The sequence below is a fragment of the Zeus faber genome (genome assembly GCF_960531495.2).
Source record: "Zeus faber genome assembly, chromosome: 15".
Taxonomy (NCBI): domain Eukaryota; kingdom Metazoa; phylum Chordata; class Actinopteri; order Zeiformes; family Zeidae; genus Zeus; species Zeus faber.
The window spans coordinates 14781838-14809105 of record NC_137194.1 but is presented as its reverse complement, the minus strand read 5'-3'; the positions used below and the strand labels follow the sequence as shown (position 1 = coordinate 14809105).

The 27268-nt window shown below is 44.4% G+C and overlaps 2 protein-coding genes across 2 annotated transcripts; both read right to left on the bottom strand.

Moving 5' to 3' along the window:
* Positions 1-1220: 1220 nt before the first annotated feature.
* Positions 1221-9591, bottom strand: LOC307241192 (vasopressin V2 receptor-like; the record flags this gene model as incomplete). Its single annotated transcript, XM_080015228.1, has 6 exons — positions 1221-1408; positions 3420-3650; positions 4615-4864; positions 5415-5561; positions 5676-5921; positions 9316-9591. 6 exons carry the CDS (start codon positions 9589-9591, stop codon positions 1221-1223), a joined length of 1338 nt encoding a protein of 445 aa, XP_079871354.1.
* A 6946-nt stretch (positions 9592-16537) lies between these two features.
* Positions 16538-24936, bottom strand: LOC307240955 (isocitrate dehydrogenase [NAD] subunit gamma, mitochondrial-like; the record flags this gene model as incomplete). Its single annotated transcript, XM_080014883.1, has 9 exons — positions 24874-24936; positions 24606-24721; positions 24111-24171; positions 23879-24011; positions 23033-23166; positions 22746-22848; positions 22213-22359; positions 21486-21641; positions 16538-16639 (listed from the first exon to the last, which is right to left on the bottom strand). Exons 2-9 carry the CDS (start codon positions 24637-24639, stop codon positions 16538-16540), a joined length of 870 nt encoding a protein of 289 aa, XP_079871009.1. The 5' UTR covers positions 24640-24721; positions 24874-24936.
* Between the last annotated feature and the right edge of the window lie 2332 nt (positions 24937-27268).

Below are 27268 nucleotides of genomic sequence, written 5' to 3'. Positions count from 1 at the left end.
GGGTCTTTTCATACATGACAACATATGGATTTTTATTTTTTTTTAAACTACGGTAATTCAATTTATTTTACTTTTCTACCATGATCCTTTGCCTCGCGGTAACCCGTCAGCAGCCCCCCGCCCCGCCAATCATTTGCTGATCCATTTGACCCAGACAGATGTGACCACTATAAGAGGTTTCCACTGTAACAACCAAATATGATGATGAAATGGGGCATGTCGATAAATGTGATCTACCACAAAAAGTATATTTTTACACTATGCCACTTATTTTTAATTAAGAATTATGATGGCGGTGTTATGACTGAATGTAATTCGTACACTTTATACAGATTGGCCAAATGTGTTTTTTTTTTTTTTTGTTTTTTTTTCCCTCCCTGTTTTTAAGCAATATTTTCTATCAACCACACTTACTTAGGTGAGTTTTCTTCAGAACAGACTTCTTTACACTTCCTTTACCCTACATGGCTTTTATAATATGGTCCGTAGAGAATAGACGGGAAAAGTTTCTATTGAAGAGATAAAGTGGCAACTGAGGATTTTTTTTTCGTTCCACAGTGTACTTGATATGCTAATTCACGACCCTCTATTTCTGCTCCAATACTAATCTCTTGGTCCGGAAAAAATTCTGAAGGTTGGGGCAAAATGGACTTACTTCGCCACCATTCTGGTTTATTTAGGACCAGGGGGTGCTGTTAGTTGAAAGGCGACACCTTGAAATAGAACAAAACCAATCGATGGAGAGTTGGAGACACTCTGGCATAAAGGCTGTTTTAAAAAAAATAAAAAATAAATAAAAAAACATAATGTAGTGTCGAGTTTCAGCAAAGTATTTCTTGTACTGGAGGTGTTTTTTTTTTTTTAATTTTTATGTCTGTGTGTGTGACAGTGGAGAGAATAAACCATTTGTAAAGCATCCTTGATCCTTTGATTTTTTTTATTTTTTATTTTCTTTACCATTATAGGGGTGCGGGGTGGGGAATCTAATGGAGTCCAGTTTTAAAGAAGAGTCTAGATTTATTTACATTAAAATAACCTTTGTGAAAAAGTTGGTGAGAGTTTGCATCTGCAATACATGGTGAGAAGCTTTATTACCTTCTACATAAATGCAGGGCTTCAGCCGTACGACACCTCAGTAGCTCCAGTGTTCTTCTGTGTGCCTTGGTCTTAAATACGAGATGATAAGGCGTGAGCCGCGGATCCCGGGTGGAAGGTGGAGTTCAGTTGTTGGAGGTGTGTGTGGTGGTTGAGTCGTTGGGCGGGGACCCTCGTCGCCGGGGGCCGCGGGCGCGGCAGAGCAGCAGCTGCCGAAGCTCTGGGGAGATGCTGCTGGAGAAGGCCGAGTAGATCCAGGGGTTGGTGCAGGAGTTCAGGCTGGCCAGCAGCATGAGGAGTGTGAACACTGCACCTACACACACACACACAAGCACACACACACACACACACACACACACACACACACACACACACACAGGAGCATTATGGGAAGTCAACAATACACAGATTGAGGTAGGGGATGTAAATGTCCTCTCTTTGATACCCTGGCCAAATTGCTTCTAGTTCAGTGCCTGTTCTCGGCTAAAACGCTGTCTGAGAATAGGTATTCCCAGCTTGATGCTGCAAAACAAATAAGGTTTCATTTTGTTCATTTTTGAAAAGGAGTTTATAAACGGTGGCCTTCATTTGAAAACTCGCTCAGGCCGTGAAAATAGACCAATCAGCGGAAAGCAAACAACATCCACTTCAAAAACCTGAAGGTGGAAACATAGATTTGCATGTCGAGGAGGTGATTACGGGTTTGTAGACGATTGAATCATGAAATAAACATCCGTTAAAAATACATTAAAAATGTGATTAAGCAAAAAAAAAAAAATTGCCCCAAAGGGCTTTACAGACGGCAGGAATAAAATGTTATGAAAATAAAGACATACAACACATGCATCTAAACAGGCACACCTTTTTTTTTTAAGTATATTTTTATTTCCGGTTGTTGTTAGATACAGTCCATCCACATTGGAACATCAAAGCAATATTTTTCCTATTTCCTTCAATAACATTATAACGGAGTAAAATAATGTACAGTGATAATTATTTGGCGTATTTTATACACATAAATATGTGAGGTGGCTAAAATGCAAGACTCATGCTCGAAAACAGGTGAACAAACCAAGAGAACAAAACAAGGAAGAAGAAGGAAAAAAACGATCACACAAATATAAAAACATATACAGTGTGTATATATTAATATTGTGGATCCTTTATCCCGCACCTCAACCCTATGTCAGGCGCTTCGGGTGTCCTAACACTGGTCCCCATGCCTGATCAAACGCTCTCCTCCTTCCTGCATTCATGAATCATAGCTTATCCGGATGGAGAACCTCGCCCAGCTCTCTCAGCCACATCTCAAATGAGGGCACAGCGTCAGACTTCCATAATTGCATAATACGTTTTTTAGATGTTTGTCAAATGCTTTTGAGTTAAAAATATAATAATAATAGAAAAGTGAGTGGAGGTTGGGGCATGTCCAGAATTGGTGGGTATAGACGCCAGCTTAATTCTCGCATTTGCTGCACGATGCGGATACACTGGGATAAACCTGGTTTACATTGACTTTTGAGCAGTGCAACTAGTAGTGCTTCTGTCTCCCACTCAGTTCTATACCTTTCGGCGCCGACTGTTTCCTGACTTCTAAGTGTCTGATATAGTATGGCCACCGCTCTTCTACATCCTGGTCTCTCATTGACCACCATTTCAAGTGCATGATGTTGTGGTATGACTGCAAATGTAGATATGAGATCCTTTAAAGTATCCTATAGATATCGGGAAAAAAAGGTGTGAGGCCGGGAGATCATAGTCGTTCCTTAACTGCTCCAAGGACATAAAGTGGCCCAACCTGGTACAAGTCCTTCCAGCACTTCGCTCCTTTCCTCTTCCCAGCGAGCGAACACGGAATCCACGCTGGATGGTTTAAAAAGGTGTTTTTTGTCACAGATAAGGGTGTCTGTGTACCTATTTGGGGCTTCCAAATATGTTTTCTCTGTTTCCATAATTTGAAAACCCTGTGTATCAGAGTGTTCCCTCCATATAAAGATTTGTTAGTCTTAACAGGGCTGTTCAGAAGGGCTGGGAGAGAGTTGTATATATAAAGAGAGAGAGATTTTTTTGTTTGATATAGTTGTATATGATATGCCCTACCCTGCCTGAGCCCCCCTGAATTTTCTTTTTTTTTTTTTGAAGATACTGTATAATTGACATGAAGCGTATTGTAACAAATCCGATTTGCACCATAATGGATTTCATTGCTGAAAATTGAAAAAAATATATATTTATGTCACTGAAGATATATAATCATATAATCACAAGCCTGGACGTCACTCGTGCCTGATGGCGGGGCAGGTTTTGGACCCTGTGTCTCGTACCGTGCTGCGGGGGGTCAGGGTCCCACGCCGCCCAGAGCTGCACGCAGAAGAAGGGCGCCCAGCAGATGGAGTACACCAGCACGATGACCAGCGTCATGCGGACCGTCTTGGACATGGCGGCCGATATCCCCCTGCTGCGGACGTCGGGGGCCGCGGCGGCTGAGCCGGGGACCCCAGGGCAGACGACCCAGGACACCGGCTGCTCGGGGAGAACGTCAGGCTGCGGGTCACCTGGGAGAACGGATGAATAAATCCATTCGTGCAATTTCGCGGGGTTACGTGATTGTTGCGTTTCAGCCCGGCGTGCCGAAATGCGTCTCAGCGTTTAAATTATGTAGGACGCTCCGCCCGCTCAGACGTAATCAAAGTGCGGGGAGAACACCCTTGGTTCTGAATAGGAAGGCCTGAAGAGTCGGATGAAGAGAATGATGAAGATTCCAGTTCCACCCTGGATTCACGGCACTTTCCCAACAATGGGAAGAAGATATGACAAGGTTATGAGGTCATGATTAAATTAGCATACGCTGTTAGGAACACTATTACTGGGTTATGAACAATATTGTTCTGTTGCTGCTGTATATAGCATATTGCTGTACAGTAGGCGTGAATTAATCAGGTAGGAGCATGTCGGTTGCCCCTATAACCCTGGAGAAGAGAGTTGAGGGCTTCAGGTAATATGGTCCAGAAAAGAATCCCATGTACAGTAGAATCATCCACATGTGTATGTAAGGGGCAACATGAGTGAAATGCACACAATGCAAAACAATTAATTCTGAATATTTACGGTCTAGGTCGGTGGTCTCGAATATGTCGTTCACAAGCTACTTAGCTGCTGGTGGCTTTTCAGTCAGGCAATCAATGGGGCGCAATGTCATTTAAATTTAAAATATTGATATATACACAGCTCACGATGCAACACATTGATGGAGACTTTTCGCTTTGTTCTGCGTTCTGCGGCACGTGCCATAGTCATATGAACCAACCAAACACACTATTTATAGTTATGATGTTAGAGGTGAAAGTAGACACCTAACAAAGTGAAAATTGCAATCATGAATATTTATGTGTAACATCCTTTAGGTCGAACAAGTACAGTGGCTCCCCACGTCTTTTGTAGTCCAAGTAGCTCCATAGTCTCAATAAGCTTGGAGACCCCTGATCTGGAGAAAGCCCTGTTTGAGTGTCAGAGTCTCACCTGGACAGACAGCACTGAATCTGTGAGCGTTGCAATGTAAAGGGACGCTGTTGGACCTCAGGGGCCCCAGCGGCAGGTGCAGATAAGGGCCCGTGTTGGCGGAGGGCTGGGAGTACAGAGACAGGCTGGACCTCGCCCTGACGCCGGGCAGCGGCGTCCTCTGGCTGTCCCGTCTGGACAGGGGAGCGGCGGAGAGGCGGCGCTCCGACTTCAGGTACAGGTTGCTGTGGATCTCCTTGAAGATTCTCACCTGAAGAGGAGGGGAGGCAGAGGGAGGAAAGGTGGAGACGCCATCATGAGGGATGGAGTGGAGTTGGAGCGGAGGAGCCAGTGGAGATGCTGACAAGCCCCTGCAATGATCTAGAACAGTCGGTCCACCATGTGAAAGAAAGGTTCCTGTTCTCTGTGTCTTCTGCTCTTTTACTGTACACCCCTAGGCAGAATTCAAACTATACTATTTATTTGATCTTTTATTTTCTGCTGCAAATCTGTGCACAATCAACTTTGATCCCTAGCTTCTCGTGGCCGTCGATTTTTGGGAGAGAAAAATCCTGTCTCATGCGTGGTCCCGCGTCGCTTCTGCCGCGCGTTTTCGTGACAAAGGGTAGTTTGGAGACCACCCAGACTCGTCTGGGATTCCTCGCGGTGAAAGTTCTCGCGATGTGTGACCCCCTGTTGCCGACCGGTCATATAGCGCGAAAAACCACAACGGCTTCCAAGATATCCGATCGCAGGACGGAGAGTGGTGAAGTGTGAACCGTAGAGCGATATAGAGATATAGCGCGTGTGGGCGGCTTCACCTGGCAGACACTGATGACGAGGACGGGGAGGATGAAGATAGCCAGGGCCATCCAGGTGACGTAGGCCTTGAGCCCCCAGGACTCGGCAAACGTTCCCCAGCACTCATAGACTCCCGGAGCCACCTCTGAACGGGAGAAGATAAAGACCTGGGGAAGAGGGTGGAGAAGTCAACAGGCGGGTGGATGTGGAACAAAGAGGGGTAGAGGTGAACCTACCCTCCCTCCCTCCCTCTCTCCCTCTCTCTCTCTCTCTCCGTCTACCTGTGGCAGGCTGAGCAGCAGCGACAGCCCCCAGGCCAGCAGGATGAAGTTGTTCCAGCGCCGGGTGGTGCCGCCGCGGTACGCCTGCAGGGGGCAGCAGATGGCGTAGTGGCGGTCGAAGGTCATGGCGACGATCATGTAGGAGGAGGCGAACATCCCCAGCACCTGCAGGTACTTCACCAGGCGGCACAGGAAGTCGGGCCCCGGGAAGCGGCCGCTCACATCCCACACCAGCTGAGGCAGCACCTGGATGGGAGAGAGATATGGAATTGTTTTTTTTTTTTTTTTACCAAATGTAGTGATTATGTAGTAGTAGTAGTAGTAAATTATAATAATTAAATGGAGAAATATTTTAGTCAGAGCAGAGAGGTTTCCAATAGTTTGACTTATTGATTCATGTTTTTGTACCAATTCCTTGAACAAAATTCAAAATGATCTTCTTTGTTTGTTCCATCATCTTTATCATCATCTGAAAAGGGATCTTGTATTTTTCCTGTTATCTGTATGCATTTCATTTATTTGTTGATTCTTTCACTTATTTCCTCTCTTTGAATGAATGGTATATTTTTGCTTTCTTGGAAGTTTCTTTTTGTCTTGTCTATTCTTGTTTTAGATGATTTGGCTATTGTTTGGCTATTGGTATTGTTTTAGAGCAGTGGTCCCCAAACTAAGGCCCATTTGGCCCGGCCCCCTGAACAATACCAGAGACGCATTATGATTTTTTTTTTTCAGTCTGGCCACGCGAATCCTAGACTAGCCCCTGTCAAATAGAACGGAATAATGGCGAAAAGGTGAGGTAAGAAAAAAAATAATTCAGAATGCAGGGTATTTAACCTGCAGTGGTCAAACGATTATTTTTTTGTTCAATGCAAAGAAAAGGCTGCTTGTCTCATCTGTCAAGAGGCGGTGGCGGTATTCAAAGAATACAGTCTGCGCCGATACTATGAATCCCGGCACAAAGACAAGTATGATAACTTGCAAGGCCAAATGCGAGCAGACAAACTCTCAAAGCTAAAAAGTGGACTGTTAGCTCAGCAGAATACATCTGTACGCCAAGCTCAGCTGAACCAGTCATCCGTTCGGGTCAGCTTTCGGGTTGCTCAACTGATAGCAAACAGCGGTAAACCTTTCACTGATGGAGAGTTTGTCAAGAAATGTTTGAATGCTGTCGCGGAAGAGGTGTGTCCCGAGAAGAAAGATGTCTTTAATGCCGTGAGTCTGTCGGCGAGTACAATCACCAGACGCATTGAAGAAATCGGGGGTAATATTTATGCCCAGCTGCAGCAGAAGAATTTGACTTTTTTTCATTAGCACTGGATGAGAGCACGGACGTGCAAGACACAGCGCAGCTGCTCATTTTTATTCGTGGCGTTAGCGCAAACTTTGAAAGGGACTACAACGGGGGAGGATATTTTCTGCAAATATGTCAAACCATGGAAGAGTTGGACCTAGACTGGTCAAAGCTTGCCAGCATCACGACTGACGGGGCTCCTAGTATGATGGCACCTCGCATTTTTAACAGACGTGACAGAGATGCTGAACAGCCTTAACTTGCAGCTACAAGGCCAGGGGAAACTCATTTGCGACATGTATTCGCACGTAAACGCATTTGAGGTGAAACTTGCGCCGCTTTTGGAACAAGTGAAAAAGCACAACTTCATCCATCTCCCTGCTACCCAAAACCTCTCTGCAGAGAACCCAGCGGTCCCGTTCCCAGCTGAAAAGTGTGTGGAAGCACTGGAAATGCTGAAGGCGGAGTTCGGTGTGCGATTCCGGCAACTACATGTTAATGCAAAAGAAATCCGTCGTTTCCAGAACCCCTTTCTTGCCGACGTCGATGAAGCCCAGCCTTCTTATCAGTTTGAGTTGACCGAGTTACAGAACTGTGATGTTCTGAAAGACGCATTCAAGCCCGACAGTCTCATTGACTTCTATGCCGCCCTCCCAAACGACACGTACCCTAACATAAAAAAAACACGCAATGAAGATGTTTACACTTTTTGGCAGCACGTATATCTGCGAGCAAACCTTTTCACACATGAAACACCTGAAAACTCCGATGAGATCAAGATTGACAGATGAACATCTGCATCAGTGTTTGAGACTGGCTGTGACTAGAATGGAACCTGACATTCAACTTCTCACCAGCCAGATGCAGGCCCACAGTTCACACCGATGAACATACTAAGCTCACTTTTCTGACTTGAATGAGTCATTCTGAGTATAGACAAATTTAATCATAATAAAATCTACTGGGATAAAATCCATCTCCACAACCATACTGGTAGTGAAATGAATTGTGCTGTGTAGGTGCTGTATCACTTAGTTCGTTTTCTCAGCCTGCTTGCTTTGTGGTTTTCACAGGGAAGTTGATGAGAGAGAGCTGCAAACAGCGGTGTCTACAAGCCTACTGGAACCTACAAAAGGATTATAAGGAAGGAACACAAGAACTTTGAGAGACTGCCCATATGAGCCATTTGAGTAAGAGATTCTGCTCTGACAACTAAGCTCAACATTTACCTGTTAAGATTGTGCACGGCACAACAGAAAGTTAATGTTCAGTGGACTTTTTTTCTGTGAAGAGCCCAGAGAGGGTTATTTGGTTATTATTTATTTCATAAATAGTGTTATTATATATTTCCCGACTTTATTTTTTCTGTGAAGAACCCAGAGAGGGTTATTTGGTTATTATTTATTTCACAAATAGTGTTATTATATATTTCCCGACTTTATTTTTCCTGTGAAGAACCCAGAGGGGGTTATTTGGTTATTATTTATTTCATAAATAGTGTTATTTATTTCATTAATAGTGTTATTTATTTCCTGAATTTTTTTTCTGTGAAGATCCCGGAAAGGGTTATAAACATTTGGTTATGTGTGGCTTTCTGGAAAAGAACAAATGTTTACGTTTAGGCACCTCTGCGATCGTCACACTTTTTCTGTTACAAACTGACCCGGGCCCCCATCAGAGAAGGGAAAAGTTATGTGGCCCTCACAGGAAAAAGTTTGGGTACCCCTGTTTTAGAGACTTTCATGCCAATAAGTCACTTTAAATCTATAGACACAAAAAGAACGAGAAAGCATCAATTAAATATTAAAGCCAGCTTCACACCTATAACGATGAATAACAAGAACAAACGGGAAGTCCATTCATCCCTATGGAGAGTTGGATTCCATGTGTGGAAAGCTGTGATGTGCTGCTCGAGGCTCTGGGATGCATTAAAAATGTACAGCTCACAAGTCTTGGCCCGACAGCACAACCGGAAAGTGGCGCCCGTCAAGTATTTCATTGGAACTGGACTTAAATCTAAGTAGAGAAGTACCGTCTGGAAAAACCAGCTTTTCTCCCATTTTACCCGACCTATTTTGTGAGGCAAAGCCCAGACACGATTCATCGGACAGCCACTGGGTAGAAGATCTGACTGTGTGATTACGGACTAGGTGTGAAGGTCAAAATAGGTGGAGACTGGAGAGGACCGAGAGGAGGGATCACAGAACAAAACAAAACAATAAGAAAGCTACAAAACAGTTAATTCTCAGCCAAAATATATACTTTAATGGGGATCTAGGTTAACCTCCAGCATTAGAATGTATAGATTTAAGAGTGTCGAGGCCTATACAGTATGTGTGTGTTTGCCACCTGAAACAAGGCCACCACCAGGTCGGCCAGACAGAGGTTGAGCATGAACTGGTGGAGCGGCGTATGATGCCGCCTCCGCCTCAGCAGCACCACCAGCACCAGCCCGTTGCCGAGCAGTGCCATCGCCAGGATCACCGCCAGCACCGCCACCTCGGCCACCGCCAGCAGGGCGTCCCGCTCTTGCCCGCCCGTAGTGTTGGCGAACGCCAGGGTCACGGGGGCCACCGCCGCTGAATCGTTGGCCGGACATGAGTCTGTTACCATGGAGACCGACATTGTGCCTGCGAGGGGACATGCATGGAGAGGAGGAAAGGTGTGGGGAATGGGGGCCGGGGAGGGAGGGGAGAGGAGGAGAGGAGAGGAGAGGAGAGGAGGGGAGTAAAGGGGGCGCCCCTCTCGTGTGGCACCCAAAAACACTACGCAAACGTGTGGCGCAATTCCTCACATTTACCATAGAGCCGCTAAATACAAAAATGACTCAACTAACAGCACAACTGAAGAAATAACATCAAACCATCTTGTCTTTTTTTTAATTATTTGGCGGCGATTGAGAATATACAACATTATCCATTCCATTTTTAAATACCCACTCAACGTTTCCTCCTATTAGTGATTTTGGCGCCCCCCCCCCCGTGGATCAGCCATTTATGACAGGCAGGGCCCCAAAACGTGTGTTCGCGTATCGTAGTTTGCGTGGGGTATGTAACAGGCCTTAGTTTGCATACGACACATTTTTTATTTGTACAAGTCCTTGAAATCATATGGAGGGGTTTGAATGCCACTGGAATAGTTAGAGTAGGCCTAATGATACAGGCCGGATGGAGCACCACCATCCCATTATGTTACTGTTATTGATCTCTAGAAAGAAGAAATTCGGAAAGTGGGTTTGGAATAGAATAAAAAAGCCCTTTTTACTGTGTGTGTGTGTGTCTGTGTGTGTATATGTGTGTGTGTGTGTGTGTGTGTGTGCGCGTGCGTGTGTGTTCTGACTGACTTGCTCTTAGCGTGTGATGGTGATTACTAGAAATTGGTTAAATAGCTGTGACCTTCCTAAGCACTGCCCATTAATCCTCAGTTAACCCACGAGAGGCCCTCTAACCGCTTCTGTGATGTATATATGTGTGTGTGTGTGTGTGTGCATATATGGCAAATTGTTGAAGCGTGTGAATAATGACAAACATGCTATGGATTTCATTGTTCAGAATCAATGTGCTCACAGTGGCTTGAGGCCGCCCATAAACACTGCTGCAGCCTTATTAACTTCAGTTGTGTGTGTGTGTGTGTGTGTGTATGTGTGTGTGAAAGAGAGAGAGAGGGAGAGGGAGAGAGAGAGAGAGAGAGAGAGAGAGAGAGAGAAAGAGCGAGAGAGAGAGAGATAGCCGAAAGGGAGAGACATAATACCGGGTCAGACAAAATGTTCGGAGGTCTAGTTCCAACTTGACCCTCAACAAGCCCAACATCAGATCCCAGAACAACGTGTGCGCACGTAAACAAAGATACATCTGAGGGCGGAGGCTTTGTGGCACAAAACCATCAACAGCCCATTGACATGACGACAAACTATTTAGAGACTCTTGGCACGTAAACAACCGTTGATACACTGAATTATTATTATTTATTTTTTTACATTTCAAGCAAAACCCATGGAAATCACTAATTGGGAATCGGCCTCCGAATCAAAAGAATGCGGAACGTGGTGCCCGCTGCAAAACGAACACACTGGCCGGGCACTAACCCCCATCCCCGAGCAGTCCTAACAGGGATTGTGAAAAATCGATTCTGAAAAATGTACTTTTCTACTCAACGACACAATTTCAAACAAAGAGTTTTAACCAGAATAACGGATTTGCATGGGTTTAACACTCCACGTATTTATGCGGGGGAGCTGCAATAAAGTGTTCAAATATGAAGCTTGGAGGTATCCTGGGAAAACATATTGGATTGCAAGCGAATAAATTGAGGTACTGAATCTTCTTTTTTTAAAATTTAATTAAAAATTTTTTTATGGACCCTTTAAATGAACCTGTCAAACAGCGCACACACAAAAAAAAGTTGCGGCACGAATGTTTTATTGATTGCGCGTACGGGGGAGGTTTATGGCTTTGCCTCCAGCCAGGGTCCACACCGAGAACTGTGCTTCCACCGAAGACCCCCCCTCCCCGCCCCGGACCCTTGGAACAGAGTGGAAATCTGGCAGGTTTGGTTTTTGAGGACGGGTGTGTTCTTTAAAGTGACCACGTCACGTTTGTTGAAAATTCAAAACATGGAAAAAAATAAAACACACTTGGAGGGGTACCCTACCAAATGTAATGCCGGACGGGGCTCCAGAGTGCTGCTTTGGTCATCTATATAAAAGACTCTACCTCATCACTGCTACCTCATTTATCATCACACCTCTCTTTACATTCCCCTCTGTGTTTTATTATGGGATGTCCACCTTCCGCCTTCTAATTGACAGCAGGGTTTAACCAAACATTTAGCCTTTAAAATGATTTTAAATTATTATTTTTTTTATTTTTTTTATATTATTAGAATTTGTTTAAACAATTTAAGTCAAAATGTGAAAGAAGAAAAACATTTAAAATGTAAGAATTTAAAAGTTATATTTACATATTATATTATATTAAGTTATATTTATATCTGTTACAATAATCTTAGTCTCTCCTGCACTCGCGGCCTCATTCACCACAATGTTGCTCAACCCAGCGAAGTTCAAAACGTTGCCAACCCTGCACCTCACCTGCCAAAGAGTTATACGAACACAACCCGTCAAGCCCCCTGACTATTCTTACGGCGGTTACCATTCCCAAACCTGCACATCAAAAAAAGACGTGATTCGAAAGGAGAAACATTAGAATCAATGAAGACAACGTACACACCTTCTGGACGTCTTCAGTGTCCGTGGAAGCATCCGCAGGAACCTGGACAACATGATCTGCTGTTGATGGCCGAGTCCATGCTGTGTGTGTGTGTGTGTGTGTGTGTGTGTGTGTGTGTGTGTGTGTGTGTGTGTGTGTGTGTGTGTGTGCCTGTGTGTGTGTGCGTGTGTGTGTGTGTGTGTGTGTCTCAATATTTCTTTTCTGGGTTATTACACTCAGAATGACCTTAGCCGGCTGCCCGCTGCTGACTCCTCTTCCACTCTCTACTTCTCTCCCTACTTTCTCTCCCTTTCACTCGTCTGCTGTTTCACCCTCCTCTTTCACGCTCCCTCATCCCGCCCTTCTCTCTCTCTCTCTCTCTCGCTCTCTCTCTCTCTCTCTCACTCTCTCTCTCAATTCAAAAGACTTGATTGGCATTGCCAAAGCAAATGGGAAAAACAAAAAATAAGAGAAACATGTACATTATGTGTTGCAGTAAAAAAATACATTATTAAAAGACGATGTATTGACAGATATGTAAATATGTATGTTACCACAAAACATATAAAAATCTAAACATTGCTATATATATATAAATAAGAGCATATACAGTATATACAGTATATAAACAGATAAATGAAGAAATGTCATCTTATATATGAGGTATTTTAGACATGGCAATTGAAAGTGTCGAGATATTTACAGTAAATACAAATTAAGATTTTGTCAACTCGATTGTTTTATGAATTCAGAGAGGAGGGGAGTGGTGCTCAAAGGGTGTGTGTTCTGGAGAATCAGTGTAATTTCCTGATGATTGTTTAGAGATCTGCCGCGCTGCTGCCGCCTCCATCTTTGATCCTGGGTAAGGGTGAGCATAGCCAGACGCCACACCCTCCCGCCCCCGCCCCCCTCATATTGTGCGCGCACACACACACACACACACACACACACACACACACACACACACACACACACACACACACACACACACACACACACACACACAAAATAAGTACATCCCCAACCTTCAACACACACACACACACATAGGCACACACACATGGGCAGTGCACCAACAGATCTGGTTTCTGTTATTAGCCTCTCAGAATGATCAAAGACCCTTCATACGGAAACACACACACACACACACACACACACACACTGAACACAATACGTAATTGTATTCAGGCAATATGTGTACTTGTAATTTAGCATCGCTGGCGGCAGGTGCAGGACGACGGGTAGAAAGAAAATAGAGGAGAGTCTGAGGGGAGAGGTTTCAAGTGGGGTGCAATCGGAGTGATGACTCCGAGGGCGAGAGAGGAGGTGTCACGGGAGTACGGCAAGTTGCCCTCCGGTCCTGCTTTTCGTTTCCCACCGCTCCCAACAACCTTGACCTCGGTCCGTCAACGGCATCCGACCGCCTCGTCCCTCCGCCCTCTGAGAATCCCACCACCCCCCCACACCCCCTCCACACGCACGCACATTCCTGCACCGGTATCAAGGTGTGGTTAGAACCCCCACACCTGTCCTGGGTCTAGGTAATCGGGCCCGGGTTCAGGGTGGCTGTACGCCTGTTGCTCGTTAGAGTAATCAACGCTCAATAGGTACAACCCCCATCCGCTCCACCTGGGCTTATTCCAACCAGCCCACTCTCTAGAATGAACTGGTGTGTTTTCTACCCCGGCGCCTCTGTCTCTGCGTCGGAAGGCCCCGAAAAAGGAACTCGACTGGCGTGTGGCAGGCGGACTGTCAAAACTTCTAAACCAAAAAATACCGGTCCTCACAAGTACAGTAAGACAAAGCTCCCCCAAGGCTTCGATCAGAGTTCTTGCACCACACACACATGCACACACACGCACACGCACGCGCTCACGCACGCACACACACACATGCCGCTTTCTGACAGTGCTGTAATCGCTTTGCTTCCCCTCAATTGCTCCCTTGTTATGAAAAGCTTTTAATTATCGAGGGGCCCACTGAGTGACCTCGGCCCAGCGGCATTCTGAGAAATAGACACGCACGCACGCACGCACACACGCACACGCACGCACACACACACACCCAAGCACAGCCGGGTGTCAGAAACGTTCAGACTTTGTGACAGCCAAACCTACAACCTTTTCCCTTCCAAAGTTGCTCTGGTTAATTCCTGGTAAATGGCCGTATGACTTTCTGGACACGATTCTTTGCTTTAATGGTATCAACATGTTTTCAGCATTAGAGGAACAAGTAATATTCACGACTCGAGTGGTGACGGATCGCAGAGGAAACTGAGGAGAGACGGCTACGTGGCTGTGGACATCAACCCTGCCTCACACATGTGTGCTTTATCATCTCTGCCTTCAGATTAACAAGCCTGGGCATCCTGTTGACCTTTAACCTCCAACTTCTTTCTGCTCAGGGACATCTGTTGCATTACAACAATAAGTTGTAACAAACAGCTGCATTTAAAAACAAGCCAACTCTCTGTATGTATATGTCCTCTATACAGTCTGGAACATGGCCTTTCAACTACGTTCTTATTGGGGCCAGGTTCTCAACTCACTGCCAGCACACCGAAAAGTGGATTTTTGGATATTATACTGTCATATTGCTTTATACTGCTTCTCCATAGCCATATGTTTTTTGTTTTATTTCTTTGAGCCACCAGGTATTTCTGGCATTCACCTTACTATGCCCACTTGTTGAAGGGCTCTGCTTCCAGAGGTAAATTTCCCATTCATTCACTCCACTGACGTTTCAGAAAATCCTTCTATAAAGAGTTTTAAGCCTGGAAACCAGCCAACAACTAGGAGATGAATCGTGACCATAAAACGTTTGATTCGCAGCAGAAAGATTTGGAAAACGGAAAAAACAGTCAAAGGTACAAGACTGTGTACATAATTATTTCAAGGATGAAGGAACTACTCATCCATAAAACCATTGCGAATGTTACCTTTCCAACGACTTCCAACCTCACCCGCTTCCTCTGGAGTTTAACCTTTGTCATTATTATAGTGTTTATATTGTTAATAATAGTGTAGTTAAACAACGCAAAACCTCACTAGGGGTGCGGTAAACATTTCCATGGTAACAGCGAGCTCCACCAATCAGAGTCGTCGCTGTTACACTGTAGGATTGTGGGTAGTGCTTTTTCATGACACCGTAAATAAAACATGTTTTTCTTAAAATAAGTTTGCTATCATAAGGACTTGTGGATTCTACAGGAGCGTATACCATCGTTTCACAATCTCATAGTTCGTGGTAGGTCTACCTTGGATGGTTAAGACATTATGGCTAATAATCAAAATCCTCTATTCAGAGCAATAATGTGATTTTCACTTCCGGAAACTCACTGTTGAGCTCTATATTTTGTAACTTTGCCAATTTGCCAATATATGTTTTCCCACTTGCTCCTGTGTTTACGCTAATATGCCAGACTACAAAGAGGATGAAAAAACATCAATTTGGGCAAACATCACTCATCACAGCAACAAAAAAAACATGAATCCACTCTGAGATGACTCTGAATATTGATTTGAAGGGTGTGGAAAATGCATGTGTGTGTGCATGTGTGCGTGTGTGTGTGTGTGCGAGTGTGTTTGTGTGTGTGTGTGTGTGTGAGGTTATAATAACGAAGAAAACGGAGGAGGTAAAGGGTTTTATTTGAGGGAATCTGCATAGTACTTGGTCCGATACATTTAATAAGTGGACAGCTGTGGACATGAAATAAAGGGCTAATGGTTATGTGCATATAATTCTAAGAAAGAAAATAAAATTGTCGTGACGAACAGGTACGGTTAAAATATAAATAAACAGTAAATTAATAAACATGAGCATCGAAAGAGACCAAAACAGGTGCAGTATTGTGAGAAAGGAGCATTAATAATTAATGTGAAACACAAACACCCAAACACAAAGCGTGCGTGACATATTGATTATGCTGCCACGCCTGCCAAATAACTATTAACTGTGAACAACACTTGTTTCACTGCAGGGCACAGGCTCTGTAAGGTGCATTTTGCCTCTCTCTAATATTAATGTAGCAACCAAACCGCTGCATAGAAGTACAAATATACATTATCCGTATAGACAATTTTGTTAGATCAGTCTGACTAAAACCTGCTGTTTCTGCCCTTAGCAAATTGCATAGCTTAGCTCATAATGAGAGGTAGAATACTTCTTATACTCCTACTGTACAGTCATCTTTACTTTGTTCCTGTTTGCATGAGTGTATGTGTGTGCGTGTGCATGCGTGTGTGTATGTGTGTGTGTGGGTGTATGTGTGTGTGTGTGTGTGTGTGTGTGTGTGTGTGTGTGTGTGTGTGTGTGTGTGTGTGTGTGTGTGTGTGTGTGTGCGTGTGCGTGTGCGTGTGTGTCTTCTAGATGCTCTGTGTCAGGGGCCCAGTGCTTTGGATGGCGTTCCGAATAGACTTGACCACCTCAGAGGTAGAGCCTTGACCTCCAAGGTCGGCAGTGTGCAGCTACAGAGGGCACATGGAGAGAGGAAATGGGGAGGGAGGAGGAAATGAATTACTACAGAGAGGGAGGGGACTTGGACTTCCTGGAAGGACGTCCATCGGAGAATCACAAAACATTTGAGAGGACAAAATCATAAAGCGGACCATGTACCTTACCACAGGTATATTCACATTGACTATGACTGTTTAAGAAGAAAGCAGGAATAGACAACAGAAACTAACGGGATCTATAAAGCAAAAGCAATGGCTCTGTACTCCCAACACAATGGATTTGAAATGAAACACAATTAAATCATAGGTCAGACTCTTTGAGCTTCAATTAGAGAGTATTTACATCCATGCCAGGCGAACATTTCAGGATGTATCGCACTTTTATATGCATAGTCCTCTTATTTTAGGAGGTCAAAGGAAGAGGAGAGTTGGCTGCTCAGCTGTCGCTTTGGCGTGTGTTTATTTAATCATTTTTTTCCACGCTTAAGATGCCAACAAGAGGTCTACAGATGATTCCAGGAGTGACGTTTGCAGTCTGCTGTTGTTGTCTCCTCTTAACATGAGAACCAAAGAACTGTCATTGCCGGGAAAGCAGACTTTCATCAGGAGAATTCAGAATAAATCAAGGTGAAAGTCAGAGTCAGAGAAACAGGTAGGACGATTATGGAGAGGAAAGAAGGGACTGGTGAGCTTCGCGATTGAGAATGGCGTGGCCGACCGCGGAAGAACGCTCGTGCGGAGGACAGAAAAATACTTCACATGGTCAAGAAAGACCCAAGTAGTGAAGAGATCAACAAGGATGTAGACGTAGCTGTGTCCAACAGTCCCTTGGGAGGAGGCTCGTAAGAACTGATAATGAAATAACGGCACAAAATGTAATAACTGCGCATAATGTAATGAAAATATAATAAAAAGGAATAATGTAATAACTGGTCGATAATATAATAAAACTGCTGAGCAGATGACGTAATAATGTTATTATTATTATAAAATGACTACATCGATTATGAATTAACAGAGCCATTGTTTCAAGTATGTATTGTATATTTGAGTATAATACACAATAAAATCTCAATTGTATTGTTTTTTGATCATTTCATTGTTTAAGTGTTTAGTAACTTAAGGCTCCAATGTTGGTTACATTGCATTTTTCCTTTTATTGCACTTTTTCAGCTTCTAGTTCTAAATTATATATATATTTATATGTGATTTAGTGGACTAATATCAGTGTGTGTGCGTACATTATACTACATTACATGTACAGTGAGGTATTACATTATCAATAACAATTATTTATTCATTTGTTTTTTAAATTATTATTATTATTATTATTATTATTATTATTATTATTATTACATTTTAAAGACTGTACATGTATTTGGATTAATAGTGTCATTACTGCAACAACAACAAACTGGAACTCTCACTATAAAATCACATTTAACTTCTCTACGGCAGTATACCATCGGAGCCCTATCCCAAAGGTTGGACTTGTGACGTCCCTCCCTCCTCCCTAGTGTCTTCACTTCCTGCTTTTGTGTTTTCCCGTCTGTGCGATCGTCTTCTCTGCCCTGGTTAGTTTCAACTGTCCCTTGTCTACCTTTCCTCCCTTGTTTATTTAGTCCGTGTGTTCCCTTCTCTCTGTGCCAGTTCGTCTTTGTACCATGTGTCAAGCGTTTCTTTCTAGTCTCTCTGTCTCTTGATTCCCTGCTCGGTTTCCAGGACCTCACCTTTGCCTTATCCCCGCCAGATCGTTTGCCCTATCTACTGACCACCCTGCGTACTGAACCGCCTCGGCTTGTCCGCCCCGCGTCGGGTTGTTTGCTCCGCTCACTGTCTACCTGCGTACCGATCTTGTTCAAGTGGATGCGACGCCACTCTCGCAGTACGTGGCGGGGACATGGAATGACTGCATCCACAGCATGGACCAACATCAATCATTTGGCGACGACATTTCCCTTCAAAGAGCCTCGATTAATTTTAATGTACAGTTTTTGGTTCAGTCAACCCCGGGGGGTTGACCCAGCTCTATCATCTCACACCTGGGCCATTTTTGTGAAAACCTCACTAACCTGTCTAAGTTATTGGTCATTTAGCGGAAAGGTATGGACAACACTACGTCAGTCTAGACCAGGGGTGCCCAATACATCGCTCGCGATCAACTGGTAGATCGCAAAGGTAGCGCGTGTAGATCGTGCACCATTCAAAAAAAATATATATTTTTTTTTAAACAGATCTGACCAACATATTGAATGGGCTTGATTCAGAGCTGCAAGGAAAATACAAAACCGTGGTCAACATGATCAGTTCGGTTAATGCTTTCAAACGAAAAATGCAACTTCTGTCCTCAAAGCTGCAGCGCCATGATTTAGGGAACTTTCAAAACCTGGCATCGGAGCTGGAGACCCAAGGGAAGGCGTGTGCGCAACTTGACAGTGCACGCTACACAGAGCAGATTGAGTCTGTCAGACTTTGACAAACGGTTTCAGGACTTTACTCTACCCGAGCCAATCGCTACATTTATGTGCTGCCCATTTAGGGAAGATATTGAGATTGATTCATTCGCATCAAAAATTGCAACGCTGTTCCACCTGGACTCTTCTGCAGTGGAGGATGAGATTTTGACACTACAGGCTGACATTGAGCTCAAGCCAGGGCTCATGGACAGTTTTGGAACTTACTCACTGAGGAGAAATACCCAAATATGAGGACATGTGCTCCCTCCTTGACTGCATTCAGCTCTACTTATTTATGCGAGTCAGCCTTTTCCCACATGAAGATTATTAAGTTCAAATACCGTTCCGTCATGACGGATGATCATTTGGAAGCCTGCTTGAGCCACTGTCTGAACTATGCAACACTGGAAGACTCCACTCAGTGCAAGTCATCAGAGTAAGGTAGTGACCATAAATGTATTTAATTGTATTGTGCCATAAGGGTTCAAGCAGTGATGCAAGGTATGCCAACCTATATTGTATATATAAAGTATACTCTGTATATATATTAATAAATATATTTAGCATTTTTTAATGCGGGTAGATCATTTTGACCTGGTCATTTTAAAAGAAGCTCGCAAGCTGAAAAAGTGTGGGCACCCCTGATCTAGATGGACCAGTCGGTACATATATTCAGACCATACAGGAGGCAATAAAATGAATAAAAATAATTCTGGTTCTAACCCTGATCCTTGCTCTGGCATGGAAGTTGGCTCTGGAAGTTGTCCTAGGAATGGCATTGATTCTTACCCTGTATTTGACCCTGAGGATGTCAATATGCCATACTTACCTACCATAACAGGTCTCTATTAAATTGAGATGAACATCAATTATCACATTGACCCTATCTATGGACATCAGCCAAGTCAAGTTTATCTATATACAGTAGCTCTTAATCACAGTACAGTCCAAAGGGCTTCACAAGCACAACAGGCAAGGTTAAAACTCCTTGAAAACCCCCTGGGAAAAAAAAAACAAAAAAAAAAAACTTGAGAATGGGCCACATCAGGATGAATTTACCTTCCAGGAGGACCAGGCTGCAGTGCATGCAGATTGGGAAACATTAATAACATAATATAACAAATCATAGGTTAACGTGTTCCTACACTATGCTCATTTAAGCTAGACAGTATATTTTGCTAGTGCATAGGTCCGCAGGTAGAGTTTCCTTTTCTGACTAACGGTATCTGCATCACAGATGCATTGGCTGACACGTTGGAACTGGATGATGAAGATTTATCATTATTCAATTTAAAGTATAATGAATCTGTGAAAATGTTGTGGAAAGTGAAGTGATCTCGCTTTGTGAATCAAAGAGATATTCTGTCAAAACCCCAACTGGACGAGAGCCTGGATTGTGCTCAGGAACATATCCTATGAAATATACTGTATAGGGTCATCAGTATGTTTTGGATAAAAAGCATGTTGAATATAAAGCACATTGCCTCATGTTGTTGAAGGTTGTTGAGCTTGAATGGCTCCATACACTGGTGACTGAGAGTGCCATAGTGGTGTTTTGTTTGTATTTATCATATAATAATAGGGAACAAGTTGTAAACACTGTGACTGGATCATCTTTTAATTTAAAAAAAATACATATATTTGATTGGTTATTACATTATTTGTTTATATTAAATGTTTTTATGACATTTTGCCTCGTTATTGCATTATCAGTTCTTACAAGACTTCAACAGCAGAAGCTCAGAATACAAAAGCCAGACTACAGTTTGCCAAAACAGTGCTTAAAAGAGCTCTTAGAGTTCTGGAACAAGGTGTTATGGACAGATGAAACAAAGGGCAATCTGCACCACAGCGATGGGAAGCGGATGGCAGTGTGGAGAGAAGGGAAGCGCTCACGATCCTAAGTGTACCACCTCGTCCGTCAAGTGTAGGGGGTGAAGTGTTCCTCCCGGACCAGCTCAGTGGTCTTCTTTGATGGTGTGACTGATGACGGCAGCAGTAGAATGAATTCCCAAGTCTACAGAGACATCTTGTCTGCGCGGATCACACCAAATGCATCAAAACTCATAGGACCGCAGCCAGAGAACGACCACAAAGGTAAAAACGTTTTTGAAGGTAAAAAAGTGGAATGTTTCATGACTGGCCAAGTCAATCCCCTGGCCTCAATCCAATCTAACATGCTTTCAAATTGGCTCAGAGGAAAGTGTGCGCAAAAAGGTGCCCGAGCAAGGAAGGACTGAAGACGGTGGCATTACAGGCATGACAGAGCATCACCAGTGAAGACACCAAGCACCTGGTGATGTCTGTGGGTCACATCTCATCGTGTTTCATGAAAATCCATTGCGTTGGAGTACAGAGCCGAGACGACAGAAGATGTCATATACAAAGGCAGACAAACGTACCCGTGTCTCTGTGACTGTGGAGATGACGGCCCTGCGGATCATGCCGGCGTAGGCGTGGAGCTTCAGGTGATCCAGCAGCAGGCAGGAGGCCAGCAGCATGGCCGTCGGGTTGGCCGTGTTGCGGTTCGCAACGCTCTTGCCGGTGTTTCTGGTGCCCTGCATGCGGCGAGACAACGTATGAAACCATTGGGGGACATCTCCACATGAAGCAGTTCATCTTGTCAATCTTATTCATTGATGTCTTTACCGACTGAAGTGTTTTTATTTTTCTTCAGATGTATTTCCTCCCCTTGCATCAGGCCTTTGCAGGGCCTTGCAGGTCCACACGTTATTGTTGTTCAGTTTAGGCAGCATGGTATCAAGGCCAAGGCCATGATTTTGGAATCTTTTGATGTGACTTTGTCATGATCCTACTCTATCTGGACCCCTCTTCCATAACTGTTGCCTCTACAGCAAGGGCCATTTATAAAATCTTAATAGGGGCCAGATGTTCTCAAAGCAGACCCTCTTTATATGAGTGATCAATCACAACAATAAGACAATGTGTAAATGTGTTTTATTGTACAACCGTACAATACCATCCTGTCAACTCATGGTCTGGTACAATGTCTTCAATTCATAATCCATTTATAGTTTGTTCAAACGTGGGAGACATTCAGTAGTTTTTATCCATAAGTAAACAAATATCATGTATTGTAATTGTGGATGAGCTCATGGTATCCCTCACCGTCTCGAACACGGCATAGTCCTTTCCGTAGTTGGCTCCGGGCACCAGGCCCGGCCCGCCCACCAGGCCCGCACACACGTTGCTCACCACGTTGCCGTACAGATTGGGCATCACCATCACATCGAACTGCTGGGGCTTGGACACCAGCTAGCACAGGGGCACGCATGTCAGTGCGCACACACACACACACACACACACACGCACACACGCACACACGCACACACGCACACACACACGCAGACACACGCAGACACACACAGGTCAGTTAGGATAGACGTGCATGAACAATTGGGTAAAGAAAATTTTAACTAAATGTCACATCATAAACAAGTGGAATCCGTAGCCAAATATGCTGTGTTGAATAGGACAATGTTTAAATGAAGGTATTATGTAACTTATGGATTCAGTAAATCCAGTGTACATGCCATATAATATAAATAGTATAAAGATGTGAATACAGGCCAATGCTCAGCGTGAAGCATGCATTACTCAAGGATGGAATGTGGAGCCCCCGTGTGTGTTGCCATGGCTACCTGCATGGTGGTGTTGTCCACAATCATGCTGTCGAAGGCAATCTCAGGGTAACCACTGGCAACCTCTTTGCAGCACTCCAGGAAGAGGCCATCACCCAGCTTCCTGCTCAGAGTGAATAGATAAAGAACTAAGGGATAAGAGAATCAATAAGGGAATTGGTACAGAATTTATCATTTCATATTGTACATTCTGATTCTACAGGTGGTTAACAATAAACATACAGGAACCACAGATGGGACTACACACAGATGCACACACAGGGATGTTGAACTGTTGAGAGACTGACATGATGTTCGCTTTGTGTACGACGGTGACGCGGCGGCGTCCTTTCTCCCGAGCCATCTTGAACGCATACTCAGCAATGCGCAGGGACTTGGCTCTAGTGATGATCTTCAGACATTCAACCACCCCCGGTACACTCTGGAGACAGATTCAGGGAGGAGAGAGGGGGGGAGAGAGAGAGAGAGAGACAGAGAGAGAGAGAGAGAGAGAGAGAGAGAGAGAGAGAGAGAGAGAGAGAGAGAGAGAGAGAGAGAGAGAGAGAGATTTCAGGTGACAGAGACAGAGACAGAGAGGCGTGTTTCTTAACGATTCGGGAATATTATTTTCCCAAACCAAGTACAAGTATTGGATACTCACTCTTGGGTACTTGCCAATACCAAGTCCAAATAAAAACACTGTCTGTGGTTATTATTTTCACTTATTGATTTATTGACTTCTTTGTTTAAATATAAATTCATATATTAACATAAAACTGTCACCATGTTTCACAAGTTTAACATGATCTCTAGTAGCGACTGTGTTATGTTATCATTACATAATGTTCACATATTGAAACTGATACCCAAGCTTTTGGACCTTGGTTACACACCACCCGAGTGGCGTTTCCAGGGCTCTCCGACACAGAGACACAGACCGAGATGTTGAAAACACGCCAGTTTATTGAGGACACGGGCAAGATGTAACAAGCCGGGAACAGATGGACACATATCATGACAAAGGCTCTGCCCGTGTGTGTGGAGGGATGGGTGATTTGCCTGTTGCTGGTTGATTGCTCTGACTGCTTAAACCACACCACCCCCACACCACAGACACTTTTTACAGAATACATGACACACACAGGAACACACACCTCATGCTCCAGGCTGCTGTACTCCCCTTCGGTGTTCTCCCTTATGATGATGATGTCGATGTTCCTGTGACGCGTCCTCACCCCCGGGAAAGACTGGCAGTGCATCACGTTGGCGAACAGGTCTAATGTGGTGCTGCGGAAAAGGACGGCGAGGGGAAAGACAGGGTTATTATGGTGAACAAAAACTAAAATAAACCAACAGACAAAAACATTCGAGCGGTGACAAACTCACCGGAGAAGGTTGTTCCTTGACTTGTATGAAAGTGGCAGGTTGTGATTGGTCTCAATGTTACCTGATTGAGTAAACAACACAAACCATAAGGGTCAACAACGACCATCATCGCCCACAGAATGCAACAGGCTGGAAGATCCAAGCCTGTTTCTCTATTTTCCAAGACTTGGAAAATGGAATGCGGTGTTCTTTATTGCTGATGTTGTGATGCAGTCTAAACCTAGAGCCAAAGTACTATTTAATGATTTTAATATTTTGATAACAGTTTTAACTTTCTTTCTCATTTTCATCATTCTTCTTCATATCCATTGCCTGCTGCTACTGTACCACAAACACACCTCCAGTATAACAGGCATGACAGGTCTAATAAAGATGCGGGGGGCTTAAAATTGTTCCTGCATTAATATCTAAATTGTTTTGAAAATGAAAAATGAAGGGAAAAAAACTAAGAATGTTTCATTTTGAAATTAAGATCAAAAGCACACGCAAACACACCTTTGAGGGCCACTCCGTTCCTTCTGATGGCCATGATGGCATTGTCGATGTCATCTTCCGAGGACAGTCTGGAGTCCACATCAGCCACCTCGAAGTCCACTGGGACACAGCAGAAACTGACAATACACATACAAGGGCGTAGGGGTTGCATAATGTCGAAACATGAGACAGGACTCAGGGAGGAAGTGAGAGTTAAGCTAGAGAGAGGAAAATAATGGCTGAGCGACTCTGGGTGTCATATCATTTGACTTATCATGTGTGTTCTCACCGGAACAGCTCGCGCACATGGGTGGCCAGCTCGGGTCCAACACCATCTCCAGGGATCAGAGTCACTGTGTGCCTGCCTCCATACCGAGCAGGCGGAGGCTGCAGGGGATATAAACGCATACTTCTTAAGCAAGCACACACACACACACACACACACACACACACACACACACACACACACACACACACATTGGTCCATCTAACAAGACAGACAGACTAATAACTTTCACAGACTACCAGCCACAGAACTCAGCAACCGGAAATACTGACAGTTATAGATCATAATTCCTCCTGGTCCTGTTTTGGTGGACTTCACATTACCACCATGAATACACCAGTGATACATCTCTCCATATTAGCAGCAGTACTCACTATAGTCTGGACGTGGGTGGGTAGACACCGAGGGAGACAGAACAAAATGGGTTAGCGGGGAACAGAGGAAGGGGGAAGACACATGGAGACTTGGCAGCGCTGTTATATTGGTCAAAACAAAAGGCACCGTGCCTCTGCACACATCCAGTGCATAACGGTTTATTTTATTTGGCAAGAGAGTGAATCAACGATCCACAGGGAACAAAACAGGAGGTTTGGCAGGATGAGAATCTCCCAGGGCGGACCTGGGAGTGGGCCCAACGAACAACATGACTAGGAAAATGTACTCTTGTCTAATGTGAATAAAGACAACAGTAAAACTTCCACCGAAACATCACAGGAGAAACTCATGAGGGATGGCATTTTTTTTTTTCAATAATTATTTTCCATGCGTCGTGTTTACGTCCTGTGCTCTTACAGTGTAGGTGGACTTGGGCCTCAGATTAAATGAAGCGGCGCCATACACCTAAAATAAAAACAATATGGTTAGCTGACAAAAGCAAATTACCATTAAGCATTATATATATATATATATATATATATATATATATATATATATATATATATATATATATATATATATATATATATATATATATATATATATATATATATATATACATACATATACAGTATATATAAACTCCGTATATATAAATGTCTGTATAAATACATATATAAACTCTGTATATATAAACTCTGTTCCTTATCTATATATATAAAATAAACCCAATTATATAATAAACGGAAAGCATAATAAATTGACTGTAAGTCAATGTCTTAAGCGCTGCTACCAATACATTCGAAGTATTAATAAGTTTAAAGTCCTTATAGTGGCTCTCCGTGGTGACCTCCATGGTGGTGCTGAAAGGACAGCGCCATGAGGTCACGAAGACTCCCAGCTGAGTCGGGTGGCCGCTGCTAATCAGCTTAGCAGCGGCCACCGCTGAACTTCCGTTAGATCGAATGAAAACGTCGCGCCAAAGCAGCGTTCGCTCGCCCGGTCCATGTGTAAAAAAGCTCTTACCGGCCGCCGGTCGCCCCCGACGGGTTTCAGCACCCTGGACAGAGCCCGCACCGACCTGGCCGTCATCTCCGCGACTCTCCCCGGCGGATCACAGCCGACACGGGGGCGAGCGGCGCGTTCCCGCGGGGCCCTGCCGTCGCGATCGGGGACTCGGAGACGTCCCGCCCCCCCCCCCCCCCCCCCCCCCCCCCCCCCCCGCGAGGAAACGGGCAAAGGAACGAGCGTTACAGTCGGGAGTCCCCGACAGGTCGCCCGGGCACGGGTTCGCCGACTTCGCAGGCCTTGCGCCGTGGCGGCATGGCAGCGCACGTCGTTAATGGCGAACAAAGTTCCCGTTCGCGTTTTTCCAACTTCGCGTAGAACCACTCCGTCGTTTATGTATGTCATGTGCAAACGTTTTGCAGCTGATACAACTCTCAAGCTTTGCCGAACGAACGCCCTCTTAGTGCGGGCTCCACGTCCTTTCTGAGCAGAGGCAACGGGAACACTTTTAGTGCGGAGGTGGGAACCACGGAGTCGCAATGGCCGAGTTCCGACCGGCAGTGGAACGCAGCATCCTCTTCAGCACGGTTCGATGGTTGTGGCGGAGTTTTACGGAGGAATGAAATAATCAAATCGATGTTTCTCTTTCCTCTAACCCCCCCCCCCCCCTTTCGAGATTAAATTGCGATGATTTTGAGTAGTTTTGAATTGAAGGTGAAGGTGCGACGCTGCAAGCCAAGAGTTCACTGAGTTCATCCGGGCTTACCCCCCCCCCCTTCCCCTCCATCGTTCTCACTGAACGTTTTTTTTTTTTGTTTGTTTGTTTGTTTGTTTTTAACTTGCCTTTTGAATTTCCATAACAGCGAACATGACCATTTAGGATCATCCAGGATATTCCCAATTCTTATGTTTTATTGTTTGTTCGTCGCGCGGGTGCGTGTTGCGCGGAAAGTAACCACGCGGGGGCGCCAGACACACAGGGGCGTCCCCTGCAGGAACGGGGGGGGACGACGAC